This window comes from Mauremys reevesii, linkage group 6, assembly GCF_016161935.1.
Source record: "Mauremys reevesii isolate NIE-2019 linkage group 6, ASM1616193v1, whole genome shotgun sequence".
Taxonomy (NCBI): Eukaryota; Metazoa; Chordata; order Testudines; family Geoemydidae; genus Mauremys; species Mauremys reevesii.
This window is the reverse complement of record NC_052628.1, coordinates 58,775,922-58,803,691: the sequence shown is the minus strand read 5'-3', so window position 1 is coordinate 58,803,691 and position 27,770 is coordinate 58,775,922. Positions and strand designations below refer to the sequence as shown.

Below are 27,770 nucleotides of genomic sequence, written 5' to 3'. Positions count from 1 at the left end.
TGCAGCTACAAGGACCTGACATGCACAGGTTGCCGGAAGTAACGCCACCTTCTGCGCGTCCCAGCGGTCGCGCATGCGGACAGCGGCAGAACTGGGACACGGGGTTCCGGGACTCGGCTCCTTGTGGCCCCGGCAAGTACCACTCGCTGTCGGGCGGCTCGGGGGGAGCAGGGCGAGACCATGGGCCGGCTGAACGTGGTGATGCTCCGCTACCTCTCCCGCGACCACTTCAGAGTCCTGACGGCGGTGAGGCGGCACCCGGGGCGGGGCGGGAGGGAGAGCGCGGCAGGGTCGGGGCTTGGCGGGGAGGCCGGGCCTCTGCAGGAGCTGGGGCTGGTGCTATCGGTAGCGATGGAAGTTCAGAGCGTGGAGCTACTCACTGCTCACCTAGGGTGGCACGGGAGTGAGGTGCCCCGGCTCCGCTCAGACGTCGCCCCTGGCGACCAGTGAGTTCGGTGGGGGGGGGTGTTAAATTCAAGCTCGTGTAACTACTTGCTCTACTTGCTGCTAATTGGATTCTCCCGGCTGTGCCAGACAGGCAAGGTAAAGGGTTGGTTGGCTACACTGTTAATATCCGGATGTACATTGTTGTGTGGTGGTGCTGCCGCCGCTGCTATGTTCCATCCCAAGTGCAGCTGTGATTCGGTCTTTGAAGCAACTTAAAGGCTTTGGAATTGTTTCCGGTGAAAGGCACTCATTACCTGGTTAAGCAGAGCTGGATTTCCAGTCACTTACTGAAGTATGGGAGTGTCAACATTAGGCTTTTTCCCCATAAAAATTTCCCATCATTTCAGCTCTACCTGTGATAGTAATAGTGGGCATGCTAAAGTAGACATGGTTCCTGGTGGCTACTGATGCTCTAACCACTGCATAATCTAATCCTTTTAGAGCAGGTCTACACATGTGCTCAAAATGCCAGTGACCATCTATGTCTTATCTACTCTGGCACTCTTACTAGTGTTACCATCTGTACAGTTGAAGTGGTAGTAGAACAGTGGGAAATCTTCCAAAAAATGTGACATAGATCTATCTGTGTGAATCTGTATATTGCACCCATCATTGTAGTGTGTGAGAAATAAAGCAATTTTGCTAACCTGTAAGTTCTGTAGCTTCAAGGTGACTCTTGACTACTGCTCTGATTTCCCAACAGGAGCAGGACATTGAAGCTTACAGGAAGCCTGGCATTTAACATATTATTTGCTGTACCAAGTAAGCAACAGAAAGGTTTAGAACTTAGGTCATGATCCCATAGGGATTATCCTCCTGGGAAATCCAGCGCTCCTTTTGTCCTGCCATCTATCTATACATCCCTCATATTGGCCTTTAGTTCATAGTTTTTCTGGCTAGGACAGTAGGTTTCTGTTAAACTTCTCGAGCCTTACATATATTAGAGGCTTTATGTTACATTCCCTAAACAAGAGATTCTCCATTTGCATTATAGATTTTCTTTTCAAACAACTCTGGCAATACTGCTAGTCAAGCAAACAAATGTAAAGACTGAGTTAAATTAAAGAAACTTTGTGCAGTACAATATGTTTGTGTCAGTGTATGTATGGAAAGTAAGTTTAGGCTTGATGTAGGGAACTGTTATTTCATTGTCTAATTGGAGGGTTCATGTATGTCTTTCATTTATTATTTCAGGTGGAAATGGGTATGAAGAATCATGAAATAGTCCCTGCTAGCTTGATTGCCTCCATAGCCAGCCTGAAACATGGAGGATGTAACAAAATTCTGAGAGAGTTAGTGAAACACAAACTCCTAGCTTATGAACGAACTAAAAGTGAGTATGAATCCCCCATGAAAATCATAGTTACTTTTGACTTAAAGTTGCTCAAATGCATTTCCTGTCAATTTCTCTGATTTTTAACAATTGCATTATCAGTGAAGACATTTGCATCTGTTCAAATGCCTTGTTACCGAAACATAATGCCCAAACATGCTTAGACTGAGCAACTCCACAATAAACTCCCTGTCCATTCTAGTATAGTCATCCAATGTGCACACATTTATTTCTTCACAATTACATTGAAATGCAAAACCCCAGGGTGGCAGCGATTGGGCGGGCTCAGGCTTTGGTCCCCCCCTCCTTGGGTCATATAGTAATTTTTGTTGTCAGTGCGGTGACAATGAAGTTTGAGAACCCCTAGCCTGGGGACTGCCAATCATGGCTAAGAGAGGTTTTGCCATAGGAGGAGAGTGAAGTCTTGTCTACACTGAAAAGTTGTAGACTTTTTAACTATACCAATAGACGTGATAGAAGCACAAAGGGGATTATACTATTTTAACTATATTGGTATAAAGGTGCTTTATATTGGCCTGGCTTTTCCATACTGGAAAGAGAATAACTATACTGACATGTTTTCTTTATACCAGTATAAATGCATCCACACTAGAGCTTTTACCAGTATAACTATTCTGGTTTAAAAAAAAAAATCAAATCCATAACAGAAATTGTTACATAGGTAAAACTTTTAGATGTAGACCAGACATTAATTCAATCTACAGGATGTATAATGTCAGGTTTCAGTCTAATTTAAGTGCAAATCTCGGCACAATTTTATGATGGGGCTGCTAAGATGCCGGCATAATACTAATATTATTCAGAAAATTCAGATCACTAAATATATACAGAACAGTAATGTCCCAATCCTGCAAAAAAAATTATGCACATGGTTATCGTTATGCACATGCTTATGCACACACTATCAGTAGACCCCTCAATTTAAGTAGGGTAATTCAGAATGCATAAATTTAAGCATGTGTGTAAGTCTTGTAGGATTAGGACCTACCATAATAAGAATGAAATATATTGATGTGTGATGATTATTTGTAATGCTTGATGTATCTGAGAAAGCTTTTGGTTTTGATAAATAGAATTCTGAATCTTTAGGTTTTTTGGGTTTTTTTTTTTAAAGAAATTTAAATTTCATGTGTCAAAAAAGAATTGATGTGGAAATATTAGAGTATGTTCCTTTTGGAAAAATTAGCATTCATAGTCTTTTTAAAAACCTTAACACAGATCTGGTGAAGTAGTTTGACTGCATCTCTATAACAAGAGTCCAATCTGCCAACAATTTCACCAAGTTATGTGAGTTAGATAAGTACTGATTGATCTTTCCATAAGTTCTGTTCTCTGGAGCAACTGATCTTTGGTTTTTCAGTGACAATAACAAACCCTCTGTATATGTTCATATCTTGCTGTTATACTTTCTGTACTTGTGTTTTTACAGTGCAAAGCTATCAAAAATGTGAAGGAGATAATATATTTTTTTATATTAGCTAATGTTTGCTGCACATAAAACATTAAACACTGAGTATTTTTAACAATACAATCAGCAAATGTTTATCCAGGTTCAAAGGAAATCCTGTCTTTTGTAGCAGTTATCTCATTCTCTTGTATATTGTAAATCCATAATTCTCTTGTGGACATGTAAGCAATTAACAAAGCATTTTTTTCTTGACATCCCCTATTCATACTACAAAAATATAAAATTTGCCATCACTTCATTATGTGTAAGAAAGTCCTGGAATCCTTCACCCCGTATTCTTTACTGTCACCCTCTCTTTAGTTATCACCCTTCATTCCCTTTTTTCTTTCTCACCATTTTTGCTTCCTTCCCGTCAGCCACACCAGTATCTTCATGTGAGTGCATTGTTCTCCACTGGTTTCATTTAGCTTGCATCTGAGTCAACATTTTAGGAAATTTTACTTAACTAGAATGGAGCGGTTAAAGTTGAAACTTTTCACACACTACCGTAACATGGCTTAAAAAAGAAAGATTCTAATGGTGGTGTGTGCATAACATTTCACGCAATTTTCTCTCTTATATTTTTCAGCTGTCCAGGGCTACCGATTAACTAACGGAGGGTATGATTACCTTGCCTTGAAAACTCTATCATCTCGACAAGTTGTCAACTCTGTTGGAAACCAAATGGGTGTTGGCAAAGAATCAGGTAATTTTAAAAATATTTTTTTAAACAAATGTAGCTGTTATATTGAATATTGGACTTGTCACAAGTAATCCCAGTAAAGTTTCATCTGGCTAAATAGTTCACTAATTTATCAAAAACTTGAACTACATTGTCATTCTGTTTGAAATGCCATACAATGCCATCAGCAAAATTTGAATTTTTCTTTACTTGAATGACTAGAATTTTCCCTTCACTTTGGCCACTCTTCCTAATATTTGAGTAGTCATTTGAAATGATAGTTAGCTGGCATTTGTATTACTTTTGATACATTTTTATTTATTTGAACTGTTTGTTTAAAGATCTTGTGAAGAACTTTGAGAAACAGGTGAAATTCTGAACACATTGAAGTCAATGGGAATTTTGCCTTTGACTTCAGTGGAGCTATGATTTCACCCTTCATTTTGATACAATGCTCCTTCTATATAGTATTCTTTCTATTCTTTTGTTATGTATTAATAAAGAAAAATTGCACGTGACTAGGATATCTGTTTTTCAGAATTCCTTCTATACTAAGGACAGACACTAGATCTAAGCATGCAAACATTTGCAAACAATTCAGTGTATTCAAACTTAGCACCCTATTTTGAGTAAAATGGGGCAGCTTCAGCAGTTCTCAGCTGAGATGGGATACTATGGCACAGTAAATTAGCAGAGTACTACCTTGGTTGCACTTAGCCTTGATGGAATGCAGTGAGGTTGTGAGGTGTGTTGTTAGATGACTTAGCATAGAACTGTCACTGAAGGATGAGGAAGAGCATTGCAGGACTGACTTGTAAGGACCAAGTACATCTCTGTAGGTGCAGTGTCCGGTTTTCCTGCTGCACTGGTGCACAGTGAATCAGAGCAACTACAAGCATTATTGAAATTTGTTCCCATTATTGAAGTATGTTCCCAACAGTACTGGAAATGTTTGTGCTACATTAGGAGCACTTTTGGGCATGTACACAAATACCTAACTTCCTTGTTGAAGACAGACCTCAGAAAGTTCCTTAGCCACTGTAATTTATCCCTTCATCTGGAGCTATTGTATTGTGCCAGTGTCTTGTTATGTCAAGAAGGACTGTTTACAAAGCTTGGGAGTAAGAAGCAGAAACAGACAGTAGTGTCAACTGCTCATTATCACACTGACAGTTGTCACAGGTCATACCAAAATAAAAACTAATGAATTAGTGAGCTTTTTGAGGAACTTTAGGACTAATAGAACATTCATTTTTCAAATATACAGGTGGTGTGCTGTCGTTGGTAATTTTGCTGATTCTTCTGCAATATGTTTGCTTTTTGCAATCGTATAAGTAGTAATCAAGCAAAAAGTGGCATGGAAAGTTAGTCACTTCACAAATGTTTTGTCTGTTTGGCACATTCTCTCAGATAAATGTAATTATTTCTTATGTTTTACAGATATTTATATTGTTGCAAATGAAGAGGAGCAACAGCTTGCATTAAAGTTGCATAGGCTTGGGAGAACCTCCTTTCGTAATCTAAAAAACAAACGTGACTACCATAAGCACAGACACAAAATGTCATGGCTTTATTTGTCCCGCCTGGCTGCCATGAAAGAATTTGCCTACATGAAGGTATTTTAAATCATAAATGTAACTGTTCATGTCCAAAATGTGTCATCGGTAAGGCTACCATTTAATCATGGGTATTTTTAGTAAAAGTCATGGAGAGGTCACAGGCAATAAACAAAAAGTCATGGCCTCTTACCTGTCTGACTTGTGCTATATAAATACATCTGGGAAAACGTAGGTGCTGGGGGGGGGGGTCTCCCACAGCTGCTGCTCTGGGGGCACGGGGTGGGGTGGCGCACCCCCACTACTCCAGGGGGGTGGCCCTAACAGCAGCTAGTGTGGCTGGCCCTGGAGCCGCCTCAGCTGTTCAGGAGGCCCTGGGGTCAGTCACACCCATGGCTGCGGAAGTCATGTAGGTCCTGGAGAGTCACAGAATCCGTGACCTCCGTGAAAGACTCGCAGCATTAGTCATCAGTGCTGTAATACAATGGAAATGGTGATGATGCAAGGTGCTTTTCAGATCCCCTCTTATGTAATTCACATTTGCAATATAAACAGGATTTGTATACATGTTTCTAACCCCAGATTTAAAGTTGCAGGGTGTGTATCGTACATGGAATCCCTAATGTGTACTACTTTAATATACAAGATTTGACAGAGGCAGTGAAGCTATAGCAAAATAGTCTGGCTTCTGAAACATGGTGTTCCACATAAGAATTTAATATGGATCTCATGATTTTTTTTATACATAACATTCTCTTTAACCATAGGGCAACTTTACATGTTATTTATCACATAATACAGTGGTTCTCAAACTTTTGTACTGGCAACCCCTTTCACATAGCAATCCTCGGCATGCAACCCCCCCCCACGCACACACACACATAAATTAAGAACATTTTTTATATATTTAACACCATTATAAATGCTAGAGGCAAAGCGGGGTTGGGGTGGAGGCTGACAGCTCATGACCCCCTCATGTAATAACTTCGTGACCCCCGTTTGAGAATCCTTGACATAATACCTTAATGTGGTGGTAAGCCAGCTACTTCCATTTATATTAATCTTTGAGCATGTTTTAGAAATGCAAAGAAATACCTTCCTAAGTAGCCATGTTGTTCTAAAAGTGGGAAGACTTGCCTTCATCTTCATCTCCAGCAGCTAGAGAATTCCAGTTTTCTCTCTCTCTCTCTCTCTTCCCTCTCCCCCCCCCCCCCCCCCCCCGAGTCCCAGCACAACTCTGCAGTCATTTGGTGTCTGTTTATATAGTCCCTTGCCTTTATTTTCATTTCCTATTTGAATGTAGCAATATCCCATTAATGTTATGTCCTCTGCCTAAGTTGCTGCAGTTTGTTGAGTGCAGTTTTCTAGAATTTAATGACTGTTGGAATTAAATTGAATATACAGTAGAATCTTTGTGCTGTACTCTGACAGATTTATTTGATTATTGTGATTTTTTTTCTTGTCTAATTGAAAAAAAGCACTTAGTCACTTGAGATTAGGCCTTAAAACCAACAAAGGAATAATAGTTATTTCTTTTTTGTGTATTGTTTCTCCAGTGTGACTAGTAAGCAGTATGGCTCTCAACAGGGGGAATTTGATTAGTGGGATGACAGAATTCTGTGTTATAAAACTTAACTGCATCTGAAGGCAAGAATGCAACGATAACAGTATATTTTAATATGTTCTCAAAATACAGTGGAATTTATCCAGCAGTGCTTAAAGATACAATCATTTAAGTTTGTTCTAAACAACAGATCTCTGCATTTTTGGTTGGATTTATGAATTAGTTTGTGATAAAAGAAACAGTGTTCTGAGTTTGTTGTTGGTCACTCAGCTGAGCTGAATCACATTTCTTGCAGAAATTTTTAACTGCTATTTTTGCAAACACCACCTCAGATTGTCAAGATTCTAACAAGGGTAGTCAGGGTCAGAGCAGGGGCAAACCTGAAGCTAGGAGTAGCCATGGAGTTTGTAGTCAGATCCAGGCCAGGGTCAATACCAAAGATCAGAGTCTGAAGTCCAAATCAAGCCGAGGTCAAGCCAGGAATTCAGGAGCAAGGCGCTGGAATAGTCATGGCAGCTACAGAAGATCCGTGCTGTTGCCTGGACACTTTCTGGAATGCCCCTTGGGTTTATATAGGACAGGGAGTCAATCAGGAGCCATGGGGTCTGTCTAACCCTTGAGATGGAACTTCCCATGGTCTGTGTCCATAGTGGGTCATGGGAAGTGGAGTGCAAGTTGGTTCCAGCTGCTGCTGTGTGGCAGCCTGGAGATGTCAACTGCCTGGGAGTTCTGTAGGCCTGGGTTCTAGACGCATGGGGCCTTACAAGATTATTTGAGGGGGGAGCAAAATCAGGCTTTTTACTTTTGAGGACTTGAGAGCATTTTGTATGTAGCCAGTTTTACTATTTCTTCTGTATAGTCAGTTTATTCTTTGTGTAGGTTTGTTTAATATATATTTATATATATTACTGTACATCCCCAATTATTGGCAGAGACTTGGGCAGGGATACTACCTGAAAGTACTCTTACCCCGTTTTTGGTTTTTGCCTAGATTTTCAGTCATTGCCTTTCCCATAAGTGCACTCTTTCATTCTCAACTGAAGCACTGGTGTCTTCAGATCAAGTGGTGTGCACTATTCAGTAACCAGGACTTCAGTCCCACAACATATATTTCTGCTTATTCTGAATTCCGTATTTTTGTCAAATGCTTTAAAGAATATAGATAAATTCCAAAACTTAAGAGATAGTATTAGAAAACTGATTAACTACCAGGATTTTTTTTTCTGTGCAGCTGTTCAGCAACATTACATTGCAAATTTTAGATAAATGCTTTATGGATGCTGTAAGCACCTGGAAAATAAATTGAATTAATACGTTTCTTCCAAATTAGATACATTTGTAGTTATAAACTGGTTTGGAAAGCTTTGATTCACTTAATTTCAGGAAGTCAAAACTCCAACTTTTAAGTAGCAACAAGAATTACTTTAAAGAAATTATTATTTAAAGTCTTATTTATTTATCAAGTACTGTACTTGATTCCATTTATAAAGGAAAAAAGTTCTTTTGCCCACCAGAACAGCCTGCTACATTCATGCTATTGGATGCCACAGTGGCCTCTGGTGGGCAAAAGGCAGAACTGCAGCACTTCTTGGGCAGAATATATTTTCGGGGGGGGGGGGGACAAAATTCTGTGGGACATATGAATTCTGCACATGTGCAATGGCGCACAATTCCCCCAGCAGTAAATGTTCACAGAAATATAGACAGAATTTGGCATTAGATTCCCTAACGATATTGCTGTTTGTTTGTTTTTCTCTGAAATGTTAATTTTCCTAGTTTAACCAAAACCCCAAACCCAGATCTCTTGCTGGTTTCCCTTTCCTCCCATGTGTTTCCCTGCCTGCCGCCTCCCCCAATACACATACACATTTAGAATGTACTGGGAGAAAGTCTGCAGGGGTTTCAGTTTGTGCCCAGAACAAGGAAGAAATATGGAGATTTAAAAATAAATCCATCTTAAATTATTTATTTTGATATTAATGAGATTTCACTACCATATAGTTCACAGTGGTTGTGCAATCCATTTTAGGCTACAGAATATATAGGAATATAAAATGGACTTGTGATGGAATTGTGGGCATCAATTGAGTTTGCATCTAAAAAGGCTAACAGTAGTGCCACAGTTACGATCTTCCCCCATTTGTCTATAATGTGGTTATGATGAAGCTTCATTATTCAGGACAGTGAACTTTTGTATTTATGGAAATGCAGAAAGAATTAGATTAGCCAGACAGAATGGAATTGGCAAAAACTTAAAATGTGGGATGTGTTTAGTTCTTGACACAGCATCCTCCAGTTATCTGCTGCTGTTTGTCCGGGCCACCAGACCAGTTCTGATTCCATTCTATTCTCCTTGTTACATCTCCAGTTTTCTCCAGACCCAGGACAGTGGGACTATAAACAAGGTGATAGTACATGTACAGAATTTCAGATCTGGAATCTGAACTTTGCCATTTCAGTCCTCATACAGCAGTATCCCAGTCTCTGATCTTTATAATGAAAATTCTGCTATCATGTAACTTTTGGCCTTATGCTATTTGACATTTTTATCAATGATCTGGGATAAGAACATAAGAACATAAGAACATACCAGTCCCCTTTTAAACAACATTGTACATCTTCAGAGATTTCTCCAGATCATTTATGAATAAATTGATAAAACATAAAATCATCACTGAAGTTTTCAGATGGCACAAAGATTGCGGGAGTGATAAATAATGGAAAGAAAAGGTCACAGATACAGAGTGATCTGGATCACTTGGTAAATTAGGTCCAAGCAAACAATATGTGCTTTAATATGGCTAAATACCAAGTCATTCTCTTATATAAGTTACAGGATGGGGGTTTTCTGGGAAACAGTACATCTGAACAAGGCTCAAGGATCATAGTGAATAATCAGCTGAACATGAGCTCTGGGTGCAATATTGTGGCCAAAAGGGCTAATTTAATCCTGGAAATATTGAGTAGAAGTAGGGAGACTATATTACCGCTATATTTGGAGTGGTGCACTCACTACTGGAATACTGTATCCAGTTCTGTTGTTAACAATTCGAGAATAGAGCGTCAATCGCAGTTAACTCGTGATTAACTCAAAAATTAATTGCGGTTTAAAAGATTAATCGTGATTAATTGCACTGTTAAACAATAGAATACCAATTGAAATGTATTAAATATTTTTGGATGTTTTTCTATTTTCAAATATATCTCATTCAGTTACAACACACAATACAAAATGTACAGTGCTCACTTTATAATATTTTTATTACAAATATTTGCACTGTAAAAATAACAAAAGAAATAGTATTTTTCAGTTCACTTCATGCAAGTACTGTAGTGCAGTCTCTTTATCATGAAAGTGCAACTTATGTAACCAAAAAACTACATTTATAACTGCACTCAAAAACAAAACAATGTAGGCTCTAAAGTTTTACAAGTCCAATCAGTCCTACTTCTTGTTCAGCCAATCGCTAAGAGAAACAAGTTTGTTTACATTTACAGGGGATAATGCTGCCCACTTTTTAATTACGTCACCTGAAAGTGAGAACAGGCATTCACATGGCACTGTTGTAGCTGGCATTGCAAGAAAGTTACGTGCCTGATGTGCTAAAGATTGATATGCATCTTCATGCTTCGGCCATCATTCCAGATGACATGCTTCCATGCTGATGACGCCTGTGTTGTTTTTTGTTGTTGTTGTTAATTAAATTTGTGACTGAACTCTTTGGGGGAGAATTGTACGTCTCCTGCTCTGTTTTACCCGCATTCTGCCATATATTTCATGTTATGGTAGTCTCTGATGATGACCCAACACATGTTGTTCATTTTAAGAACACTTTCACTGCAGATCTGACAAAATGTACAGAAAATACCAATGTGAATTTTCTAAAGATAGCACTCGACGCCAGGTTTAAGAATCTGAAGTGCCTTCCAAAATCTGAGAGGGGCGAGGTGTGGAGCATGCTTTCAGAAGTCGTAAAGGAGCAACACTGATGCAGAAACTGCAGAACCCAAACCACCAAAAAAGAAAATCAACCTTCTGCTGGTGGCATCTGACTTAAATGATGAAAATGAACATGCGTTGGTCCGCACTGCTTTGGATCATTATTGAGCAGAACCTGTCATCAGCATGGATGCATGTCCTCTGGAATGGTGGTTAAGCATAAAAGAACATGTGAATCTTTAGCGCATTTGGCATGTAAATATCTTGCGACGCCAGCTACAACAGTGCCATGCAAACAACAGTTCTCATTTTCAGGTGATATTGTAAACAAGAAGCAGGGGCATTATTTTCTGCAAATGTAAACAAACTTGTTTGGCTGAGCGATTGGCTGAACAAGAAGTAGGACTGATTGGACTTGTAGGCTCTAAAGCTGTACATTGTTTTATTTTTGAATGCAGGTTTTTTTGTACATAATTCTACATTGTAAGTTCAACTTTCATGATAGAGAGATTGCACTACAATACTTGTATTAGGTGAATTGAAAAATACTATTTTTTGTTTTTTACAGTGCAAATATTTGTTATTCAAAATAAATGTAAAGTGTGCACTGTACACTTTGTATTCTGTGTTGTAACTGCAGCCAGTATAGTTGAAAACGTATTTAAAATATTTAAATAAATAGTAGTCTATTCAAGAAGAACGTTGAGTAATTGGAGGAGGGTTCAGAGAAGAGCCATAAGAACAATTAAAGGATTGGAAAGTATCTTATAGTGATAAGCTAAATATATTGAGCTATTTGACTCTAACAAAGAGACGGTTAAGGGGTGACTTGATGAGTCTATTAGTATCTAGATAGGGAACAAATATTTGATTGTGGGCTCTTTAATCTAGCAGAGAAAGGTATAACATGATCCAATGGCTGGAAGTTGAAGCTAGACAAATTCAGACTGGAAATAATGCACACATTTTTAATTATGAGAATAAATTATCCACTGCAATAATTCACCAATGGTTTTGGTGGATTCTCCCTCACTGGAAATTTTAAAATCAAGAATGTATATTTTCCAAAAGAGATGCCCTAGTTCAAACAGGAATTAATTCGGGGAAGTCCTATAGCCTGTGTTTATACAGGAGGTCAAACTAGATGATCACAGTGGTACCTTGTGGCCTTATGATCTATAAATCATTTTACTCAATTATTTGATGTAAAAATATTTGTCTAGTTTATGGGACACATTAATCTTTTTGTTCTAAGTTGTATTATGGTGCTGCCCAAAACATGCTAGGTGCTGTACATCAATAGGAATACATATGCTCTGCCACCAAGAGTTTACAATTTAATAATATATGAGAACTTGCTTATTTGCCTTAGTATCCAGTAGCACTAACCTTCCAACACATTGTCTCTTTCCAGGCTTTGCATGATCGAAAATTTCCTGTTCCAAAACCATTTGACTACAATAGACATGCAGTAGTTATGGAACTTATTAGTGGTTACCCTCTGTAAGTATTAATTGAAACACGAACTCCCATTTAAGACTAAATTGAATACAGTAACTATGATTTTGGAAATCTTAATTGAGGTCCTTGCTCAGAGGCACTCTGATTCAGTAGTGTAGGTAAAAATGATAGCTGAATATTTATGCATTAGACAATGACTGTGCTTTTTAAGTCAGATAGGAGCTAACAGTGGCCCACCATTCTCCATGGAGTCAATTGATACTCTGTAGCCCAGCCTGACTATAGTAACAGAGCACCCTTCGAATCCAGGTTAGTTGGGAGGGGAATTCCAGTTATGCTCCGCTTCTTTCTTCCTTCCCCATACAAAGAAGTGTACTGTTCCTTTATCCAGTAAAAAGGAATTAAAGCAGATTGGTAACATGTTTAAAAACCTCAAACTGGTCGAACAGTGCTGGCAAGTATCACAAGTAATGCCACTACCCAGATGAAGAGATTCAGAAGTGCAAAATTTGATACAAAGCAAGAAGTATTTCTCATCATCCAGCTTTTTTAATGATTGCAGCTTTAAGTATTTTAGTAAGTCCCACTGAAACTGCATGTCAATTTGATATTGGACACTATAGAATTACTAACGACTATGAAGTCTCTTTAGGGTCATTTCTTCTTGTTTTAGCAGTTACACCTGATTTTTTTTCCCCCCCTTCAAACAATTTGTTTATGCAGTTCACCAAAGACTGCAACAGGGCAGCTTACTCTCTGTGACAACTGCATACTGTGAAAAGTGTCATTCATGTTACTCTATGGTCTTACCTTGGCTTCAGTTCATGCTCCCTTGTTTTTGTAATTGACTCTTAAGTTACTACTCACCACTTTCAAATTCAGAAAGAAATCTTTTCTTTTTTACATACAGATTTTTGTGTTACAACAATAGTGCTGGAGGTAGGTAATCTTCAGTCAGGAGCAGTCATGTTGTGTTTAAGTCATTTTTCATTATCTGACAAAATGATTTTTAAAACATTAAAATATTTTTAAAGTTTACATTTGAAAAGTTGATTTGATTTATTTGCATAGCTAAATGCATAAAGCCAATTTGGTAGTGGATATAGTCCAATACTACCTTTATACGTATCCTAGTATCTAAAGTAAATCAACTGTAGTTTTAGAACAAACCAGGTCACATTCTAACACAGGGGTAGGCAACCTATGGCATGTGTGCCGAAGGCGGCATGTGAGCTGATTTTCAGTGACACTCACACTGACTGAGTCCTGGCCACCAGTCTGGGGGAGTCTCTGCATTTTAATTTAATTTTAAATGAAGCTTCTTAAATATTTTAAAAAACTTATTTACTTTACATACAACAATAGTTTAGTTATATGTTATAGACTTATAGAAAGAGACCTTCTAAAAAGGTTAAAATGTATTACTGGCACGCAAAACCTTAAGTTAGAGTGAATAAATGAAGACTCGGCACACCACTTCTGAAAAGTTGCCAACCCCTGTTCTAACATAAGGTAGGCATCTGAAGTGAGCTGTTTAATCAAAAAAGAATCAAAATTTAAATTAATTGAATAGTAATGAAAAGAAAATTCCTTTCAGATTTTCAGCATTCCTCAGCCCGCCCCCCCCCCCTTTTATGAAGTGAATTTAGTGCGGTGTAAGGTGCTACAGATGGAAGTTTTATCTTTAATTCCACAACAGGTAATGCATGAGAGCAGTACTACAAGCTTCACCACTCTTCTCCATCATTATTTTGCAATTCTGCTCTGGAGAAAATACTATAAGGGATATATTAAAAAAAAAGAAGTTATTTTCCATACTCAGTTATTCTTAGGTCTCATAAGAAGTCAGCCAAAGAGTGCCAAATGTGAAGACGGGTGGGGTTTATTTTGCAATGGAGTTGTGGTTTTTGCTTTAACTTTTCATTTTCTTACACCCTTAATAGTTTAGAGGGTTTTTTTAATGTTTTTAGGTGCCAAGTGCATCAAATAGAAGATCCTGCATCTGTGTATAGTGAGTTAATGGAACTAATTGTAAAACTTGCCAACCATGGTTTGATTCACGGAGATTTCAATGAATTCAATCTCTTATTGGACAGCAAGGACCAGGTTACCATGATTGATTTCCCACAGATGGTGTCAACATCTCATCCAAATGCTGAATGGTATATATTCAGTCTTACGGCATTTTCAAAATCAGTTTGGCCATTTCAGATTATTGTAATTTGTTAGCACTGATTATTCATTCTTATGTATCCACTCTTAACGGTCTTCTAGCAATGTCATCTCGTACAATGAATAGTGCCACAAAAATATACTCAGTTTTATTTATCCACAGACATAAATGTCAAAATTTAGAGTGGACATATGATTGGTTCTTGCAGATGTTCTCAGGAAGCCAGGTCAAACTTCAATTGATACTGTGTGGTTCATTTTTGTGTCTTTTGGGTTTTCTGTTTTTTCAGCTATGTGGTAGCTTAATCACTGTTTAGTAAAGTGGAAAAAAAGACAACAGGGATTTCCTTTCCAGAACAAATCTGGCTAATAGAAAATGAAGTTTGACAAAGCTGGAAGAATATCTAATTTTCTAAAATTCAGAAGAAATTTAAGATGTGCTTATGTGGAAGGATTAATACACAGAAGCTATTGAAGCTATGACAGTAACAGATATGAAGTAGAACTTGATATGTTTAGAAGTGTACCAAAATGCTTGTCACTCTCAACTTTAATTCTGTGTAAAACAATCCTTTATTTTTCCAGGTATTTTGACAGAGATGTTAAATGTATTAGAGACTTTTTTAAGAAGCGTTTCAGCTATGAAAGTGAACTTTTCCCAACCTTCCAGGATATCAGGTGAGAAATGTAACTTGATTAGGGGTCGTCTTATTGATCAGTAAAGATGACAGAGTGCTCTCTGTACGAGTTTTATATTATGAGAACACTGGCCAAAATGTTCACAACTGGTTTTCAGTTGTATGCTGTTTGTTTAATGGCCTCCATGAAGTCTTTTGCTGGAGAACTGGGGGGACACCCTTGCAGCTCTTTACTTTTTCCTTTTCATTTTAATATAGAATTTTCTTTATTCTTAATATCAGAAATGTCAGTGCTCAGTCCAACCAAAATCATTGTAGGTGACATCCTGAAACTTTACCCCCATTTTACTACCATCAGGAAACCAGTAATGCCTGTGTTCTTGTAGCTCGGAAGAGGGCTCTTCCAAGACCTGATCCAAATGGTCCTCCAGGACACATCGCTAAGAGATGCCACAATAATACAGAACAGTATTTTTCTTACCCCTCAACCCAATTATTGCACTTGTGGGGCATTCCTTTATGTAGATTCATTTGGAGTAGAGGTTTTTCAATAAAGTTAGTAAATCATGGTCACTGCTTTTCTAAAGAACACATTTTTCAGGCCTCAGATAATGAAAAATCACTGAAATATAGTTCTATTTTGAAAAACTGCTGTATAAAAATGACACCTGTTATTCAACAGATCAGTTCATTGCCTACTCTGTCATACCAGTTTACTTCAAAGTACATTTTTATTCCACTTAGAACAACGCTGCTATGAAAGAGTGAGCTGTTGGTCTCTGTACTGCTGATGATGGGCAAGGCAGAGTTGTTTTCTAAGTTCCAAAGTTTTCAAATGGAAATTTGCTTTTTCAAATTTCATGTCCTTTTTTGAAAGTTAAAACAAAACCATTGTGAGTACATTTGATCTAGGCGATATTGAAATAATAAACCCTACCAGGTTCTTTTTCAGTCACTTTTCAGAAGGGAACCACATTTTAACCAAAACATGCAAAATATATAACTTTTTGATAAGTGCAGAATTAGTGCTTCTAGATTTTGTAATATAGTGTAATACACTTAAGTCTACGTTAAATTATAATTACACTTCAGCAGAAACGTATGGACATTGTTTAATCATATAGCTGTAAATGCTGAAATCATCATCTGAGCATGTGGTAACTTCTTACACAAATGACATTGTACTTTTATCGGCCATATTCTGTCACTTGTACTCATATTAAGTTCAATGAGACTCTTATTTATGTAAGGTTCTACTCAGCATGTGTAAGGGTAGCAGAATTATATACCTTTGATAGTCCTTTAACTCTGGCAGTTTAATGATAATGCACGTTGGTAGTCATTTCTTAAAAAAAAAGAATTACTAAATTGATCTAATATGTTGAGAGGAAACAATTTATTTATGCTTCAGTCTTTTTATCTTCTCCAGGAGAGAGTGCTCTCTTGACGTAGAGATTGCCGCCAGTGGCTACACAAAAGAAATGCGGGAGGATGATGAACTGCTTTACCCAGCAGGTCCTGATGAGGAAGATTATAAAACAGTTTTTATACCACTTGTAGATGATTTCGATGGGGAAGTAAATTTGTATACCACAGAAGAAAACAAAAATTTCACAGATGAATTGGAAGATGACGCTGAAAGCAAATCCTCTAAAGTTTTGGTGAATAGCAGTAAAGAAGTTGATATAGCTGACAGTAGTAAAAAAGCAGAAAGTTTAGATATGACTGAGTTCAGCCATGCTCTAGAACAAGTTGAAGGGCAAATAATTGCAGGGAAAGCCAGTAATAATGCAGAGAGTTCTGCAATTGATTTTTCTGGGGATGAAAAGAGAACTGAAAATACCACCAAAATTGAAGATCATATAGGTCAAGGAGAAGACCCTGCTGACAAAGAGTATGAAGATGAATGCCCTGATCTGGTTGACTTGTCAACATTAAACAGAGAATTCAGGCCTTTCAGGTATAGATTCATATTGACTGTTTTGGAAGGCTTCCATTTTTTTTTCCTTTTCAGTAAAGAACTTCTTTCAAGTAGTTCAGCATGCACTGCTGTTCAGCAACCCCTGCTTAAATTGAAAATATATTTCTAATCTTAGAGTGAACATACGCTACTTTCCTTTTGACCAGATGTTAGGTAACCTATTGATTAGTATTACGTTTGTGTTTTCTAGTGTGACAGATCAGTTGTCTTGCCCCAGAGTACAAAATGTAATAACTAGACTTGGGTGTCTGAGTTTAGTTCCACTTACCTTCTATAGCTAGTGTACACTTTTCTATTGAATAAATATTTAAACTGTTTATACCAATGAAAAAGGGTTTTGTGTTAAAATACTACTCCACAATTATTTGTATGGTGCAGTTTGTAATTTAAACACCGTTTCTTGAAGTGCGATTATTCTAGTTAGCTGAGGAGCACAACCCCCCTGAGATCCAATCATAATAACTTAGCTATTTGTTGTTCTGGCTATCAGTTCCTTGCCTTTCCTGTTTAGAGATCATAATTATCTCTATCCTAGCCCCTAGAGATGGGCAGACGGGTGCATGTAATAGAATGAGTACACCAATCAGTAGCCCCATTTCCTCTTCCCATCCACAGCCCACCCAGTCAGTTTTGAATTAAATGATTTGTTGTCTGGACAGCATGGCATAGGCATCAGGAAAACTTAATATTTAACTTATGTAATGTGCTTTACTAGTGAGGGAATTAGAAACTTAGATATTGCATGTCACTTTTTAAGTTAGGAAATATTGCCATCTTGGTTTGTTAGGGTTTTTTCTTTGGCATGTAGGGAATGAAAGTAGTGTTGTAGTGAAAACATCATTCTGCTACATGTCATATTGGTTTACTTTGCTGACAGACAAGTTTTAGTACTGTTGGCATTGCAAAGCCAATACAGTGATACAAGAAGCAAGCCCGCTTGGTTTTGGTTTTTATTTGGCTTGTTTATTTTTTTACATGTAAACTTAGCAAATTTGAAATGAAGATCATTTACTGAGCATAAATATAAAATATCACTATCACTTAGTTTTTTAGAACATTTCTGGCATTTAATGTTGGTCATTGTATCATGTTACAAATCAGATCTGAAAATCTTTAGAGGTTATAAAACACCCGTCACATTGAAGTCAAGTTAATATTGCAAAATGTAAATTTTCCTTGTTATGCAAATATTACATTGTGTTGGAAATTTAGACTGTATCGATAAAAATTATTAGAATATGGTGGATTGTAGCCAAAGGATATTTGTCTTGTCTTTTTGCCAGATGAAATAAAAATCCAATTTATATATTGTAGAGACGAAGAAAGTATGATTCACATCAATGAACACAGAATGAGAACCTTAAGTACCACCTCCACTGGCAGTTTTAGGAGCTGTTCAACAATTCCTCAGGTAACTAATGTATACGTGCTTTCTAGTTTACCTCTGTAGATTTTTAAAATTGTAAGATGTCAATGTTTTGTTATTAAAACTGTCTTCCAACTGTAACTTGTGGGTCAGTCCAAATTAGCGTTATCGGATTCTGGTGTCTTCTGTGATTCCATGATCATGGAATTGTGTTCCAGAATCTAAGTTTTTTGTTTAAAAAAAAAAATTTAAAATTTAAAATGAAGGTAAACTAAAGCAATTTTGTCTTCAGAAACTTCAGAAAGCCTGAAACCTTAGCTCCAAAGTGTGTGAATTGTTTCATATTTCCTTGATTGATGTAACTTTAACCATATCTGCTATTTAAAGAGGAATTGTGCTCTTCAGAATTCAAAAGAGCAGTTGTGCTTTTTTTCTTTTTGCCTCTAGCAACCTTGTGATCTAAGGAGAAAGCATGATGATGCTCTTGTAGGCTTGTTTCTTCTATCATCATACATTTTTCAGCAGAGAGGAATTTTAGATTGTGTATGTTCACTTGTGCCAGACAACAAACTTATAGGCCTTATTTGTATTTTTTTTTATGTTGTCTTGGCAGCATACTCCTAAATTTGCAGTCTCAGCCAGTGGAGATCAAGAGCATCAAAGATGGTGTGTTCACTCTCTGGGATGAAGGTTGCCACCCATTCCGAGTGCCAGCAGGCTTTTTTATAGCTTATGTATGAAATGGCATTGCCTGCACCCTGTGTACTTTCTAATCCCCCTATTAAACTTTTGAATCTGAAGTGTGACATGTACCTGGAATGAATAATGGCTCTTTCCAGGGAAAGAAGGAGAAAACAGGGCCGACTAATACCATTTTAAGTAATCATGTTAACCCTTCTTCTCTTCCCTCTCTCCCTTCCCCCCCCCCCAAAAAAGGTAATGATTAGATCTCCAATAGTTCCCAAAGATTTGTTTGCCAGCAGGCTGTGCTCAGCTTTGGTTGCAGCTGCCAGTTAGATGTCCGACAACTTAAGTTCAGCTCCAGTATATGATACTCCTGGGGGAATTCTGTGCCAAAAATAAAAAATTGTGCACACAGTATTTGAAAATTCTGCATAAGTATGCTTATTTGATTTGTCAAAATAACAATATAATCATGCAAGTTTCAATTATTTTGGTACTTTATTGCAAAATACCTGTGAGCGAGTACGTCTGTAACAATACAGACCCCCAAAAAAAGATTGTGGGTGGTGGTTTTTTTGTCTAATAGATTCCTTATAGGCATATTAATATAGAACTTTGAGTAATTCATTTAAATTACAATACAGAACTAGATTTCCTGCCCGTCAGAAGTAGTGCAAAGGCTTGGGGGAGTCGGGGTAACAGAGGAGCTAAGTAGGAGGGAAGGAGTGAACCTGGAGGTGGGTGGGAAAGGGTTTTTTTTTCCTTTTAGGGAGGAGGGAAGGGGGGTTGTTGGAGGGTTGGGAAGCCTCTCCCATGCAGCCCCTGGCTGACCCCAAGTCTCTCCCATTAGGTCAAGCACATCTGCCCCTGTCCCCACACTCTTCATCCCCATGGGTCTCTGCATCCCCCATCCCCATGCTCAACATTGTCACCCCACTAGCTCCTGAGTCCATGCCTCAGTCTGTCTCTGCCACTGGCCATTCTGAACCCCGGTCTGTGGACCACCCTCCCCACACGCCCTGTGTGCTCCATTCTGTCCGAACCTGGCTCCACAGACAGGGTGCTATGATGAACTTCTACTCCTTGGGTCAATTCTGCAGCATTGGGCATAGAATTTTTTTCCCTGTAGAAAATGCATTCTGCCCCAGAAGTGCTGCAGTTCTGCCTTTTGCCCGCCACCCCGCCAGAGGCCATTGTGGCACTAGAACAGCCATCTGCGTTCATGCAACTGGTGTTCTGGTGCCACAGTGGCCTCTGGCGGGCAAAAGGGAGAACTGCAGCACTTATTGGGCAAAATGCATTTTATGTGGGAAAATACGAAATTATGTGGCACAGAAGAATTCTGCATGTCTGCAGATGCGCAGAATTCCCCCAGGAATAATATGAACTCTTTTACAGGTAAGCAACCACAAATCTATATGTTGGTAGTCCACTATCTAACATACAGTCAGTTTGTTCCCTTCTATTGCTTGTCAAACTTTAAAAAAAAAAAAAATGGTTTGGGAAGTAAAGTGAGAAGTACATTTAAAATAAGTCGAGGTAATTTGACCTACCCACCTCCTCTCTTCCTAGAAATTTCTTCAGCACCTTTCCCTAAAACTTTAGCATTAAACCACTTCAGTAGTGTAAATTTGACACTCTGAAGAATGAGAGAATTTTTATAGCTGTATTTAATACCTCAAACACACACACACACCCCAACTAAAAATAGTTATGCTGGCTCCTTGTGTCATACTTTAAATAAATGCAAGCTCATTTTAGAAAGCTCCCTGAAGGAAAGGATGGCTAATACTCTGTACAAGTTAACATACCTTCTGCTGCACCAAATGAAGAAATAATTCAGTAATTTCTACTGAACACCTCACTAGTAAAATAACCTTACTATGGGTTAAAAAAATCTGTTTATAGCTGTAGATGCTTTCCTTTGTAAACCAGGTGAGATGGTTTCATTTGCAAATAGGAATAGGAAACAAACTGCAGATTATCTCTGCACACTTTTAGAAATGTACCCTTATCCAAACATGGCATATTTCATGAATCAGAATGTCCAGATGATTGTTGCAGAGTATTTTATATCACATAATAAGGGCACATATCCTAGGAATGTTTTGTTTAACAACCAATATTTGACTATCATAATTATTTTGGTAGGCCTTTTCATTCTTGATAGATTGTAGTTTGTGTATGAAGGACTTCACTTGTTTGAAGAACATTATAATAGTGATTTTTTTCCTCCTATTAACTGATGCTTTCAAGTGGTTGTATTATTTCCAGAGCATTCACCTGTTTATTTTTTTTAGTATATTTTATCTATCTATGTATATGATGGATTAATTTTGTGTGTTGGGTGTATTTATTGGAGTAATTCTAGCAAAAAAGTATTTTCCAGAACTTAAAAGGATTAAGAATGAATTTTCATTTATATGCATAATAGTAGCCTGGAGTAAGAAGTGTCACCTTTTTATTGAAATCCTATTGTCAGTGCTAGAAGGAACTTCAGGATTAGAACCATGTGCTAACAGGCAGCTATGACTCCTGTGATAGTCCAGAAATCCCCTCACAGAAGGAATGGGCTGACAACACTACAGGCACAGTCTTTAAATTCTTAGAAATGAATGCAGTCTTGCAGGTAGGATTCCAAAAAGAGGGAGGCACTACTGAATCCAGACAGAAGAAATTACAGACTTGAGATTGAAAAACCACTTGGTGGCAGCAGCGACCTTAATATGGTTGTGGCTTTCCAAATAAGCTACATGTCTTCATGGAAGTACATTAGCATTGTGCTTGCAAAAGCAGGAACTCTAATAAATCAACAGGCCCAGATGAGTTGTATCCATGGAATAATAAGAGTGCTCTGTGTGGGTTTTGTAGCTATGTTAAAATAGGCTATGTAATTTGTATATAGCATCAGGAATTATATATAAACAGTACAGTATATAATATATACACACACATGTTGAAGAATGTCCAGAAAAGATACTAAATTGATCAGCTATAGAAAATCCAAGCTATTTTAGGCTAAAACATTTAATTACTTTGATGTGGAGACTGTGGGCATCTTACTGTACTCTCACAAACTTGACTAAAGATTTATTCAAAATGAGCCACCAGAGGAAAACTGGATTTTGCAAAATTTTAAAATAATAAAGCTTTGATCTATTCAGTCCAATGCACTCAACCTAGTCATCCACCCGTAGCATGAGTATGATGAAAAGACTGAGATTTACTTGCTCAGAGCACGTAGGCCGGTATATGCACTTCAGTCTGAGAAGAATTTTTCAGTGGTAGTAGGGTCTGTGAGGGTGGTATGGTCCCCTATTTCCCATCTGCCTGGATCACTTAAGCATGAGTTGTTAGGATTAGGTTTGCATATCCCACGTTACTAACTTCTTGCAATTGCTGCATAATAGGAATTGGTGGACCTTTGTCATATTTTCTGGTTTTTGTCAGAGGAGACTGTGGAAGGTTAATATTCAAAGAAGTAGCAGCTCAGTAGTATTGGATATGGTAGCAGAAATGTATCTGACCAGGTATTTCCATTTACAAACTGCAGCTTCAGTTCCGTTTCATTATGCTTAGTTCAAGAACCAATTCTATAAGAAGCTGGTATTGAGAAGAGGCAGGAGAAGTAGATGTGATGTTACAATTCATTTGTTGGATGTTAAGTATCAGAGGGGTAGCCATGTTAGTCTGGATCTGTAAAAAGCAGCAAAGAGTCCCGTGGCACCTTAAAGGCTAACAGATATATTGGTGCATAAGCTTTCATGGGTACATCTGACAAAGTGGGCATTCACCCACAAAAGCTTATTCTGCGATACATCTGTTAGTCTTTAAGGTGCCATAGGACCTTTGTTGCTTCTTGTTGGATGTTGGTACTTATAAACCAACAAGAGAGAAGTTTCCATGGACCTTGGTAGCTCACATCAGGCGTAATTACTCATTTCAACATTGACCTGCAAGAGGAGACTCTCTATATTTAGTGGAAAATGTTTGATGTCACTGTATGACAGTAAATAGATTTCATGAGTAATCCACTTTTTAAAATTTGATGTGCTTTTGCTTCTTTGTGTTAATGCTGCAAAAGTTCTCCAGTTGTTTTGTGTACATGTTGCCAGAAAAAACTCTGTACTATTTTGAACCACAAGGGGGAGAAGTTTACTTTCAAATTTCTCCAAGCTACAAAATGTTAAATGGAATTGTTTGCACACACAAAGAAAAAAACAAAAGCAATTGTGAGGAGAAACAATAACTAAAAACAATTGTCCCTATTTTTATTTAGAATTTTTTGAATGTGAACTGCAGCTTCCCCTCCCTCCCCCCAAATATCTTGAGGCGGAGTGCCCTAAATTGCTAGGGAAATAAGGGGCACTTAGCATGTAAGGGTTGAGAAGGGGGTGTCTTCTGAAGTTCATTTCCTGCACACAGGCTACCCTGGCACATCTCTCTCTTGTGCTATAGAAGAGTTACAAAGGGATTGCACAAAACTGGATGATGGGCAACAAAATGGCAGCTGTAATGCGCATTGGAAAACAATCCCGACGATACAAAATTATAGCATCTAAATTAGCTGTTACCACTCAAGAAAAAAATCTTGGCATCATTGTGATTAGTTTTCTGAAAACACCAACTCAATGTGCATCAGCAATCAAAAAAGCTAACAATGTTAGGAACTATTCGGAATGGATAGATAATAAGACAGGAAACTATCATAATGCCATTATATAAATCGATGGTTTGCCCATACCTTGAGTCCTGCTTGCAGTTCTGGTCACTTCTGAAAAAAAGTGTAATAAAATTGGAAAAATTACAGAGACCCCCTAACAAAAATGATTGGGGTATGGAACAGCTTCCATATGAAGAGAAATTAAAAAGTTGCTGTTCAGTGTGGAAAAGAGACTAAGGGGATATGATCCAGGTCTGTAAATCATGAATGGTGTGGAGAAAGTGAATAAAGAGTAGTTGTTTACCCCTTTAAATAACACAAGAACCAGAGGTTACCCATTGAAATTAATAGCAGGTTTAAAACAAATAAAAGGAAGTACATCTTCACACAACACACAGTCAACCTATGGGACTTGTTGCCTTGGAACATTGTTAAGGCCAAAAGTATAACTGTGGTAAAAAAAAATTGAGTTCATGAAGGATAGGTCCATCAATGGTTATTAGATGGTCAGGGATGCAACCCTGGCTGTCTCTTAACCTCTGACTGCCAGAAGGTGGGACTACATGACGGGGAATGGATCCACTCAATAAATCGCCCTTGTCTGTTCATTCCCTCTGAAGTATCTGGCACCGGCCACTGTCAAAAGACAGGATGCTGGGCTAGGTGGACCAACTAATTTTGTGGTCAGTGCTGAGGGTAGAAAGTATGAGAGGGTTTGTTCCCCCAATGCTTTGTTTTCCCCACACCTCCCCCCCAGGTAGAGCTTCTTTGTAGAAGAGCCCTTGCATTCTTTTATATAATGCTGAGGTTGAAAAAAGTTGGGCTTCAACTGCAGGCTGTTTTCGGTTTATAAAATAATTTGGTTAAATGAAATCAATCCAAAAATTGCATTTAACAGTGAAAAATCACAATGGAAGTAATTTTGTGCCAGTTCTGTAGCAGTAGCAGCTTACTTCTCTCTATGTGCTAGCTCATTTCTGCTGGCTTGCATGTTAAGAGGATGAAAGACAAGGCTGTGACATTCCCCACCCACATGCACAGGCCGGGTAATAAGTGATCCAGCGAGGCTGTTTTCTCTCTCAAGCCACAATGCGGTCTCACTCTTTTACCTTAATTGCTCTCTTATAGTGTCATAACGGCCCTAAATTAGGAAATGCAAAAACTAAAGTTACAGTAACACTAACTCAGCTACATTTTACACTCTATGCATTTTATGGAGTATATTTTACAATAAAAATAGTTATTCAGTTACACATTTAACAGGAACAGAACATACCACATGTGCAACACAATCAGGTTGATGGTGCTTTTGGGACCTCAACTTCTGTTCTTCTTGAGTTGCTGTGGGGGGTTTGTTTTGAGGTTAGTCTACATGAGAAGTGTTACATTGGCGCAGCTGCAGCACATCTGGTGAAGAGGCTGTATGTTGGCGAGAGAGCATTCCACACTGACAGCACTAGTGTGGACAGCGCATAGGATAACTTGTGTCACTCCTGGGTGGCTTTTTCACACCAGTGAGTGACATAAGTTATATCACATAAGGGGTAGTATAGACCTGCCCTTTGTTTTTTTTGTTTTCAACTGGTCAGTCCTTTAGCCCTATGCCTAGGTACATAGTTTATCCTTAGTTCATGCCTGCCTTTCACTGAAGTTTAGGCTAATATGGGAGGTTGTTTTGTTTTTATGAAAGATTGTTTTTGTTTTGATGAGATGTATGAAGCTTGCCTCCTGCAAGTTATCTCAACAGAAGCAGCCACAGCTGTGGTTTTTGTCAAATTGGGTAAGGAGGAAGATGCATTATGATGTGTCAAAGGAGAAGAGGCTACAATATACTGCTAAAATATCCATCAGTTACTTGCTCAGGCATGATTTTTCAAATATTGCAACTTCTTTAACTATTCTCCCAATATCAGTTAACTGTATTAATCCCCTTAATCAGATCTAGGTCCCTTTCTAGTTAGTTCATTCTGAGGAATTAAGTGAAATGAGTTAATTGAATTGTGCATGTTCTCCACTACAGAGCACTCGGCAGCCAAAATCTACTAAGCTGTGGCTTGATTTTTTTTGTGTGTGTAGCTATTGCCATAATGATGGCAAGTAGAACCTAGCATGAATAAATAATTGTGGATGGTATGTATGAAAGCACTAGAAAACTAGTGCCTGTTTATGTAAATGGCAGTTACTGTTGCTGTTCAAGTGACCATCTGTGTTTGAGGCTGCGCAAGACACAAAAGACGACAGTCCCTGCCCTGTGGGTCTTTGTAAGAGCATATACCCTAAAATATGTTAGGTATATTGCCTCTTTGCAGGGGAACAACTGAAGGAAGAATTTCAAATCACTTCTGCAGACAGTACTTTTTTAAAAAAATAAATAAATAAAGCCAGAAAATATAGCCACAAGGCAAACAACAAGTACCAAGGACTTACAAGGTAACTTTTTTCATTTAAAAAGGCACAAGTCTCCAGGCACCAAACTTCACCTTTTTTTTATAGGTGTGCATAAAGCACTTTTGGATGGGAAAGCACTGTGTAAATATAAACTAGTATGCCCTAAAATGTTATATGTCAATCAAACAATACTGATGCATGTGGTTGTGTTTATTTTTAGGAACTGGTGAAACAGAAGATAAAACGTCAACTGACTAAACAGCAGAAAGCTGCTCTGAGACGACGGTTACAGAAAGGAGAGGCAAATGTTTATACCAAACAGCGTCGAGAAAATATGTTCAATATTAAGTCAAGTTTGGATGCTGCTAGTTTCTGGGGCTAATGCATTATAACTTCCAACGGAGTATTAGTATTTTTATCCATGATGCATAGATTACATACTTGCTTTTTCTGGAAATTGAAATGTTTATATCTATAGTCAATAAATTTCGTTCTTGCTATTGTAACCTTGTCCTTTTGTTTTGTAGTTTGAAACTGTAAAACCTAGGATTGTACCTAATTTTTAAATTAGGGACTCAGTTAAGATAATTAAACTGGAATAATGACCTACAGTATCTCGTATAGGCACATTTTAGTGTGGATGTTTCGTCTGAAAATTGTCCATGAAGTATTTCTTCTTAAAACATGTTTGCAATGACAAGAAATTGACAACTAAAGTTATTCAACACATCCCCGATATGCTACCCACCTGATTTATAAGCGGAGGTCTTTGAAGAATCTGTATTATGTGCACCTGAAGACAGTCAGAAACAAAGTAATTTACACCCTTAGCAAGAATTTGGGTTTTATACCTGTACAAAGAATAAGCCCATAATTAATGAGACCTTTGCATCTAGTAACTCATTTATTTTACTCACTCCAAGCCTTCTTATATAAATCTTGCCCAGAAAGACAAGTAATAAAAATCATAGAATCATAGAATAGAAGGAATTTGCATCAGAAGATCCCATAGAATCATCTCTCCCACCTCCTGCAAGATGACCCACCCAAACCCCCACCTCTCCAACTCCGAATGAGCGCCCCCATGCTGAAGGGGAGAAAGGAAAAACCAGCTCTGGCCCATGAAAATTCCTTCCTGGAAAAAATCCTTTCCGACCCCAAATGGCGGCCAAAAGAACCCACCCCAAATATCACATACCATTCCCAACCCCCATACCAGGAACCAGTATGACCCTACATTGACCTACCCCTTTACCAGTGTGGAATCCATATTACCTATTATCATCAACTTATCTTCCTTCACCTAGTGACCTCTCATCTCACATAAACTTCCTTATCTTTCTCATATTGCTTCTGTTTCCCACTCCTTCCACCCTCCTTCCCTCCTCGGTGGTCTTTTCCTGACTGTCTGTTTATCAGAATTTGTC

At 38.1% G+C, this 27,770-nt stretch overlaps 1 protein-coding gene and 1 long non-coding RNA gene across 5 annotated transcripts; one reads left to right on the top strand and one right to left on the bottom strand.

The window, feature by feature from the left end:
- Positions 1 to 12: 12 nt before the first annotated feature.
- Positions 13 to 26,954, top strand: RIOK2 (RIO kinase 2). 3 transcript variants are annotated; one of them, XM_039544491.1, is made up of 10 exons: positions 13 to 132; positions 1,642 to 1,780; positions 3,838 to 3,954; positions 5,371 to 5,546; positions 12,405 to 12,493; positions 14,422 to 14,613; positions 15,209 to 15,301; positions 16,691 to 17,221; positions 18,557 to 18,653; positions 26,564 to 26,954. In XM_039544491.1, exons 2-10 carry the CDS (start codon positions 1,648 to 1,650, stop codon positions 26,723 to 26,725), a joined length of 1,590 nt encoding a protein of 529 aa, XP_039400425.1. In that variant the 5' UTR covers positions 13 to 132; positions 1,642 to 1,647; the 3' UTR covers positions 26,726 to 26,954. The 3 variants fall into 3 exon arrangements, with proteins under 3 accessions (XP_039400425.1, XP_039400424.1, XP_039400427.1); XM_039544490.1 differs by having other exon boundaries at positions 28 to 246; XM_039544493.1 differs by lacking the exon at positions 26,564 to 26,954 and adding an exon at positions 19,222 to 19,408 and having other exon boundaries at positions 28 to 246.
- Positions 18,206 to 27,130, bottom strand: LOC120408023. Of its 2 annotated transcripts, XR_005600373.1 has the most exons (4): positions 27,092 to 27,130; positions 25,232 to 25,374; positions 24,037 to 24,066; positions 18,206 to 18,829 (listed from the first exon to the last, which is right to left on the bottom strand). It is a non-coding gene; the product is annotated as an uncharacterized LOC120408023 (long non-coding RNA). The 2 variants fall into 2 exon arrangements; XR_005600372.1 differs by lacking the exon at positions 27,092 to 27,130 and having other exon boundaries at positions 25,232 to 25,514.
- Positions 27,131 to 27,770: the final 640 nt, after the last annotated feature.

What these genes read in the sequence shown, in the direction of transcription:
- RIOK2 (XM_039544490.1), top strand. Translation starts at nt 181, where the DNA reads ATGGGCCGGCTGAACGTGGTGATGCTCCGCTACCTCTCCCGCGACCAC. An exon ending in AAGAATTTGCCTACATGAAG is followed by an intron (nt 5,547 to 12,404) that starts GTATTTTAAATC and finishes GTCTCTTTCCAG; the next exon opens with GCTTTGCATGATCGAAAATT. An exon ending in CCAACCTTCCAGGATATCAG is followed by an intron (nt 15,302 to 16,690) that starts GTGAGAAATGTA and finishes TATCTTCTCCAG; the next exon opens with GAGAGAGTGCTCTCTTGACG.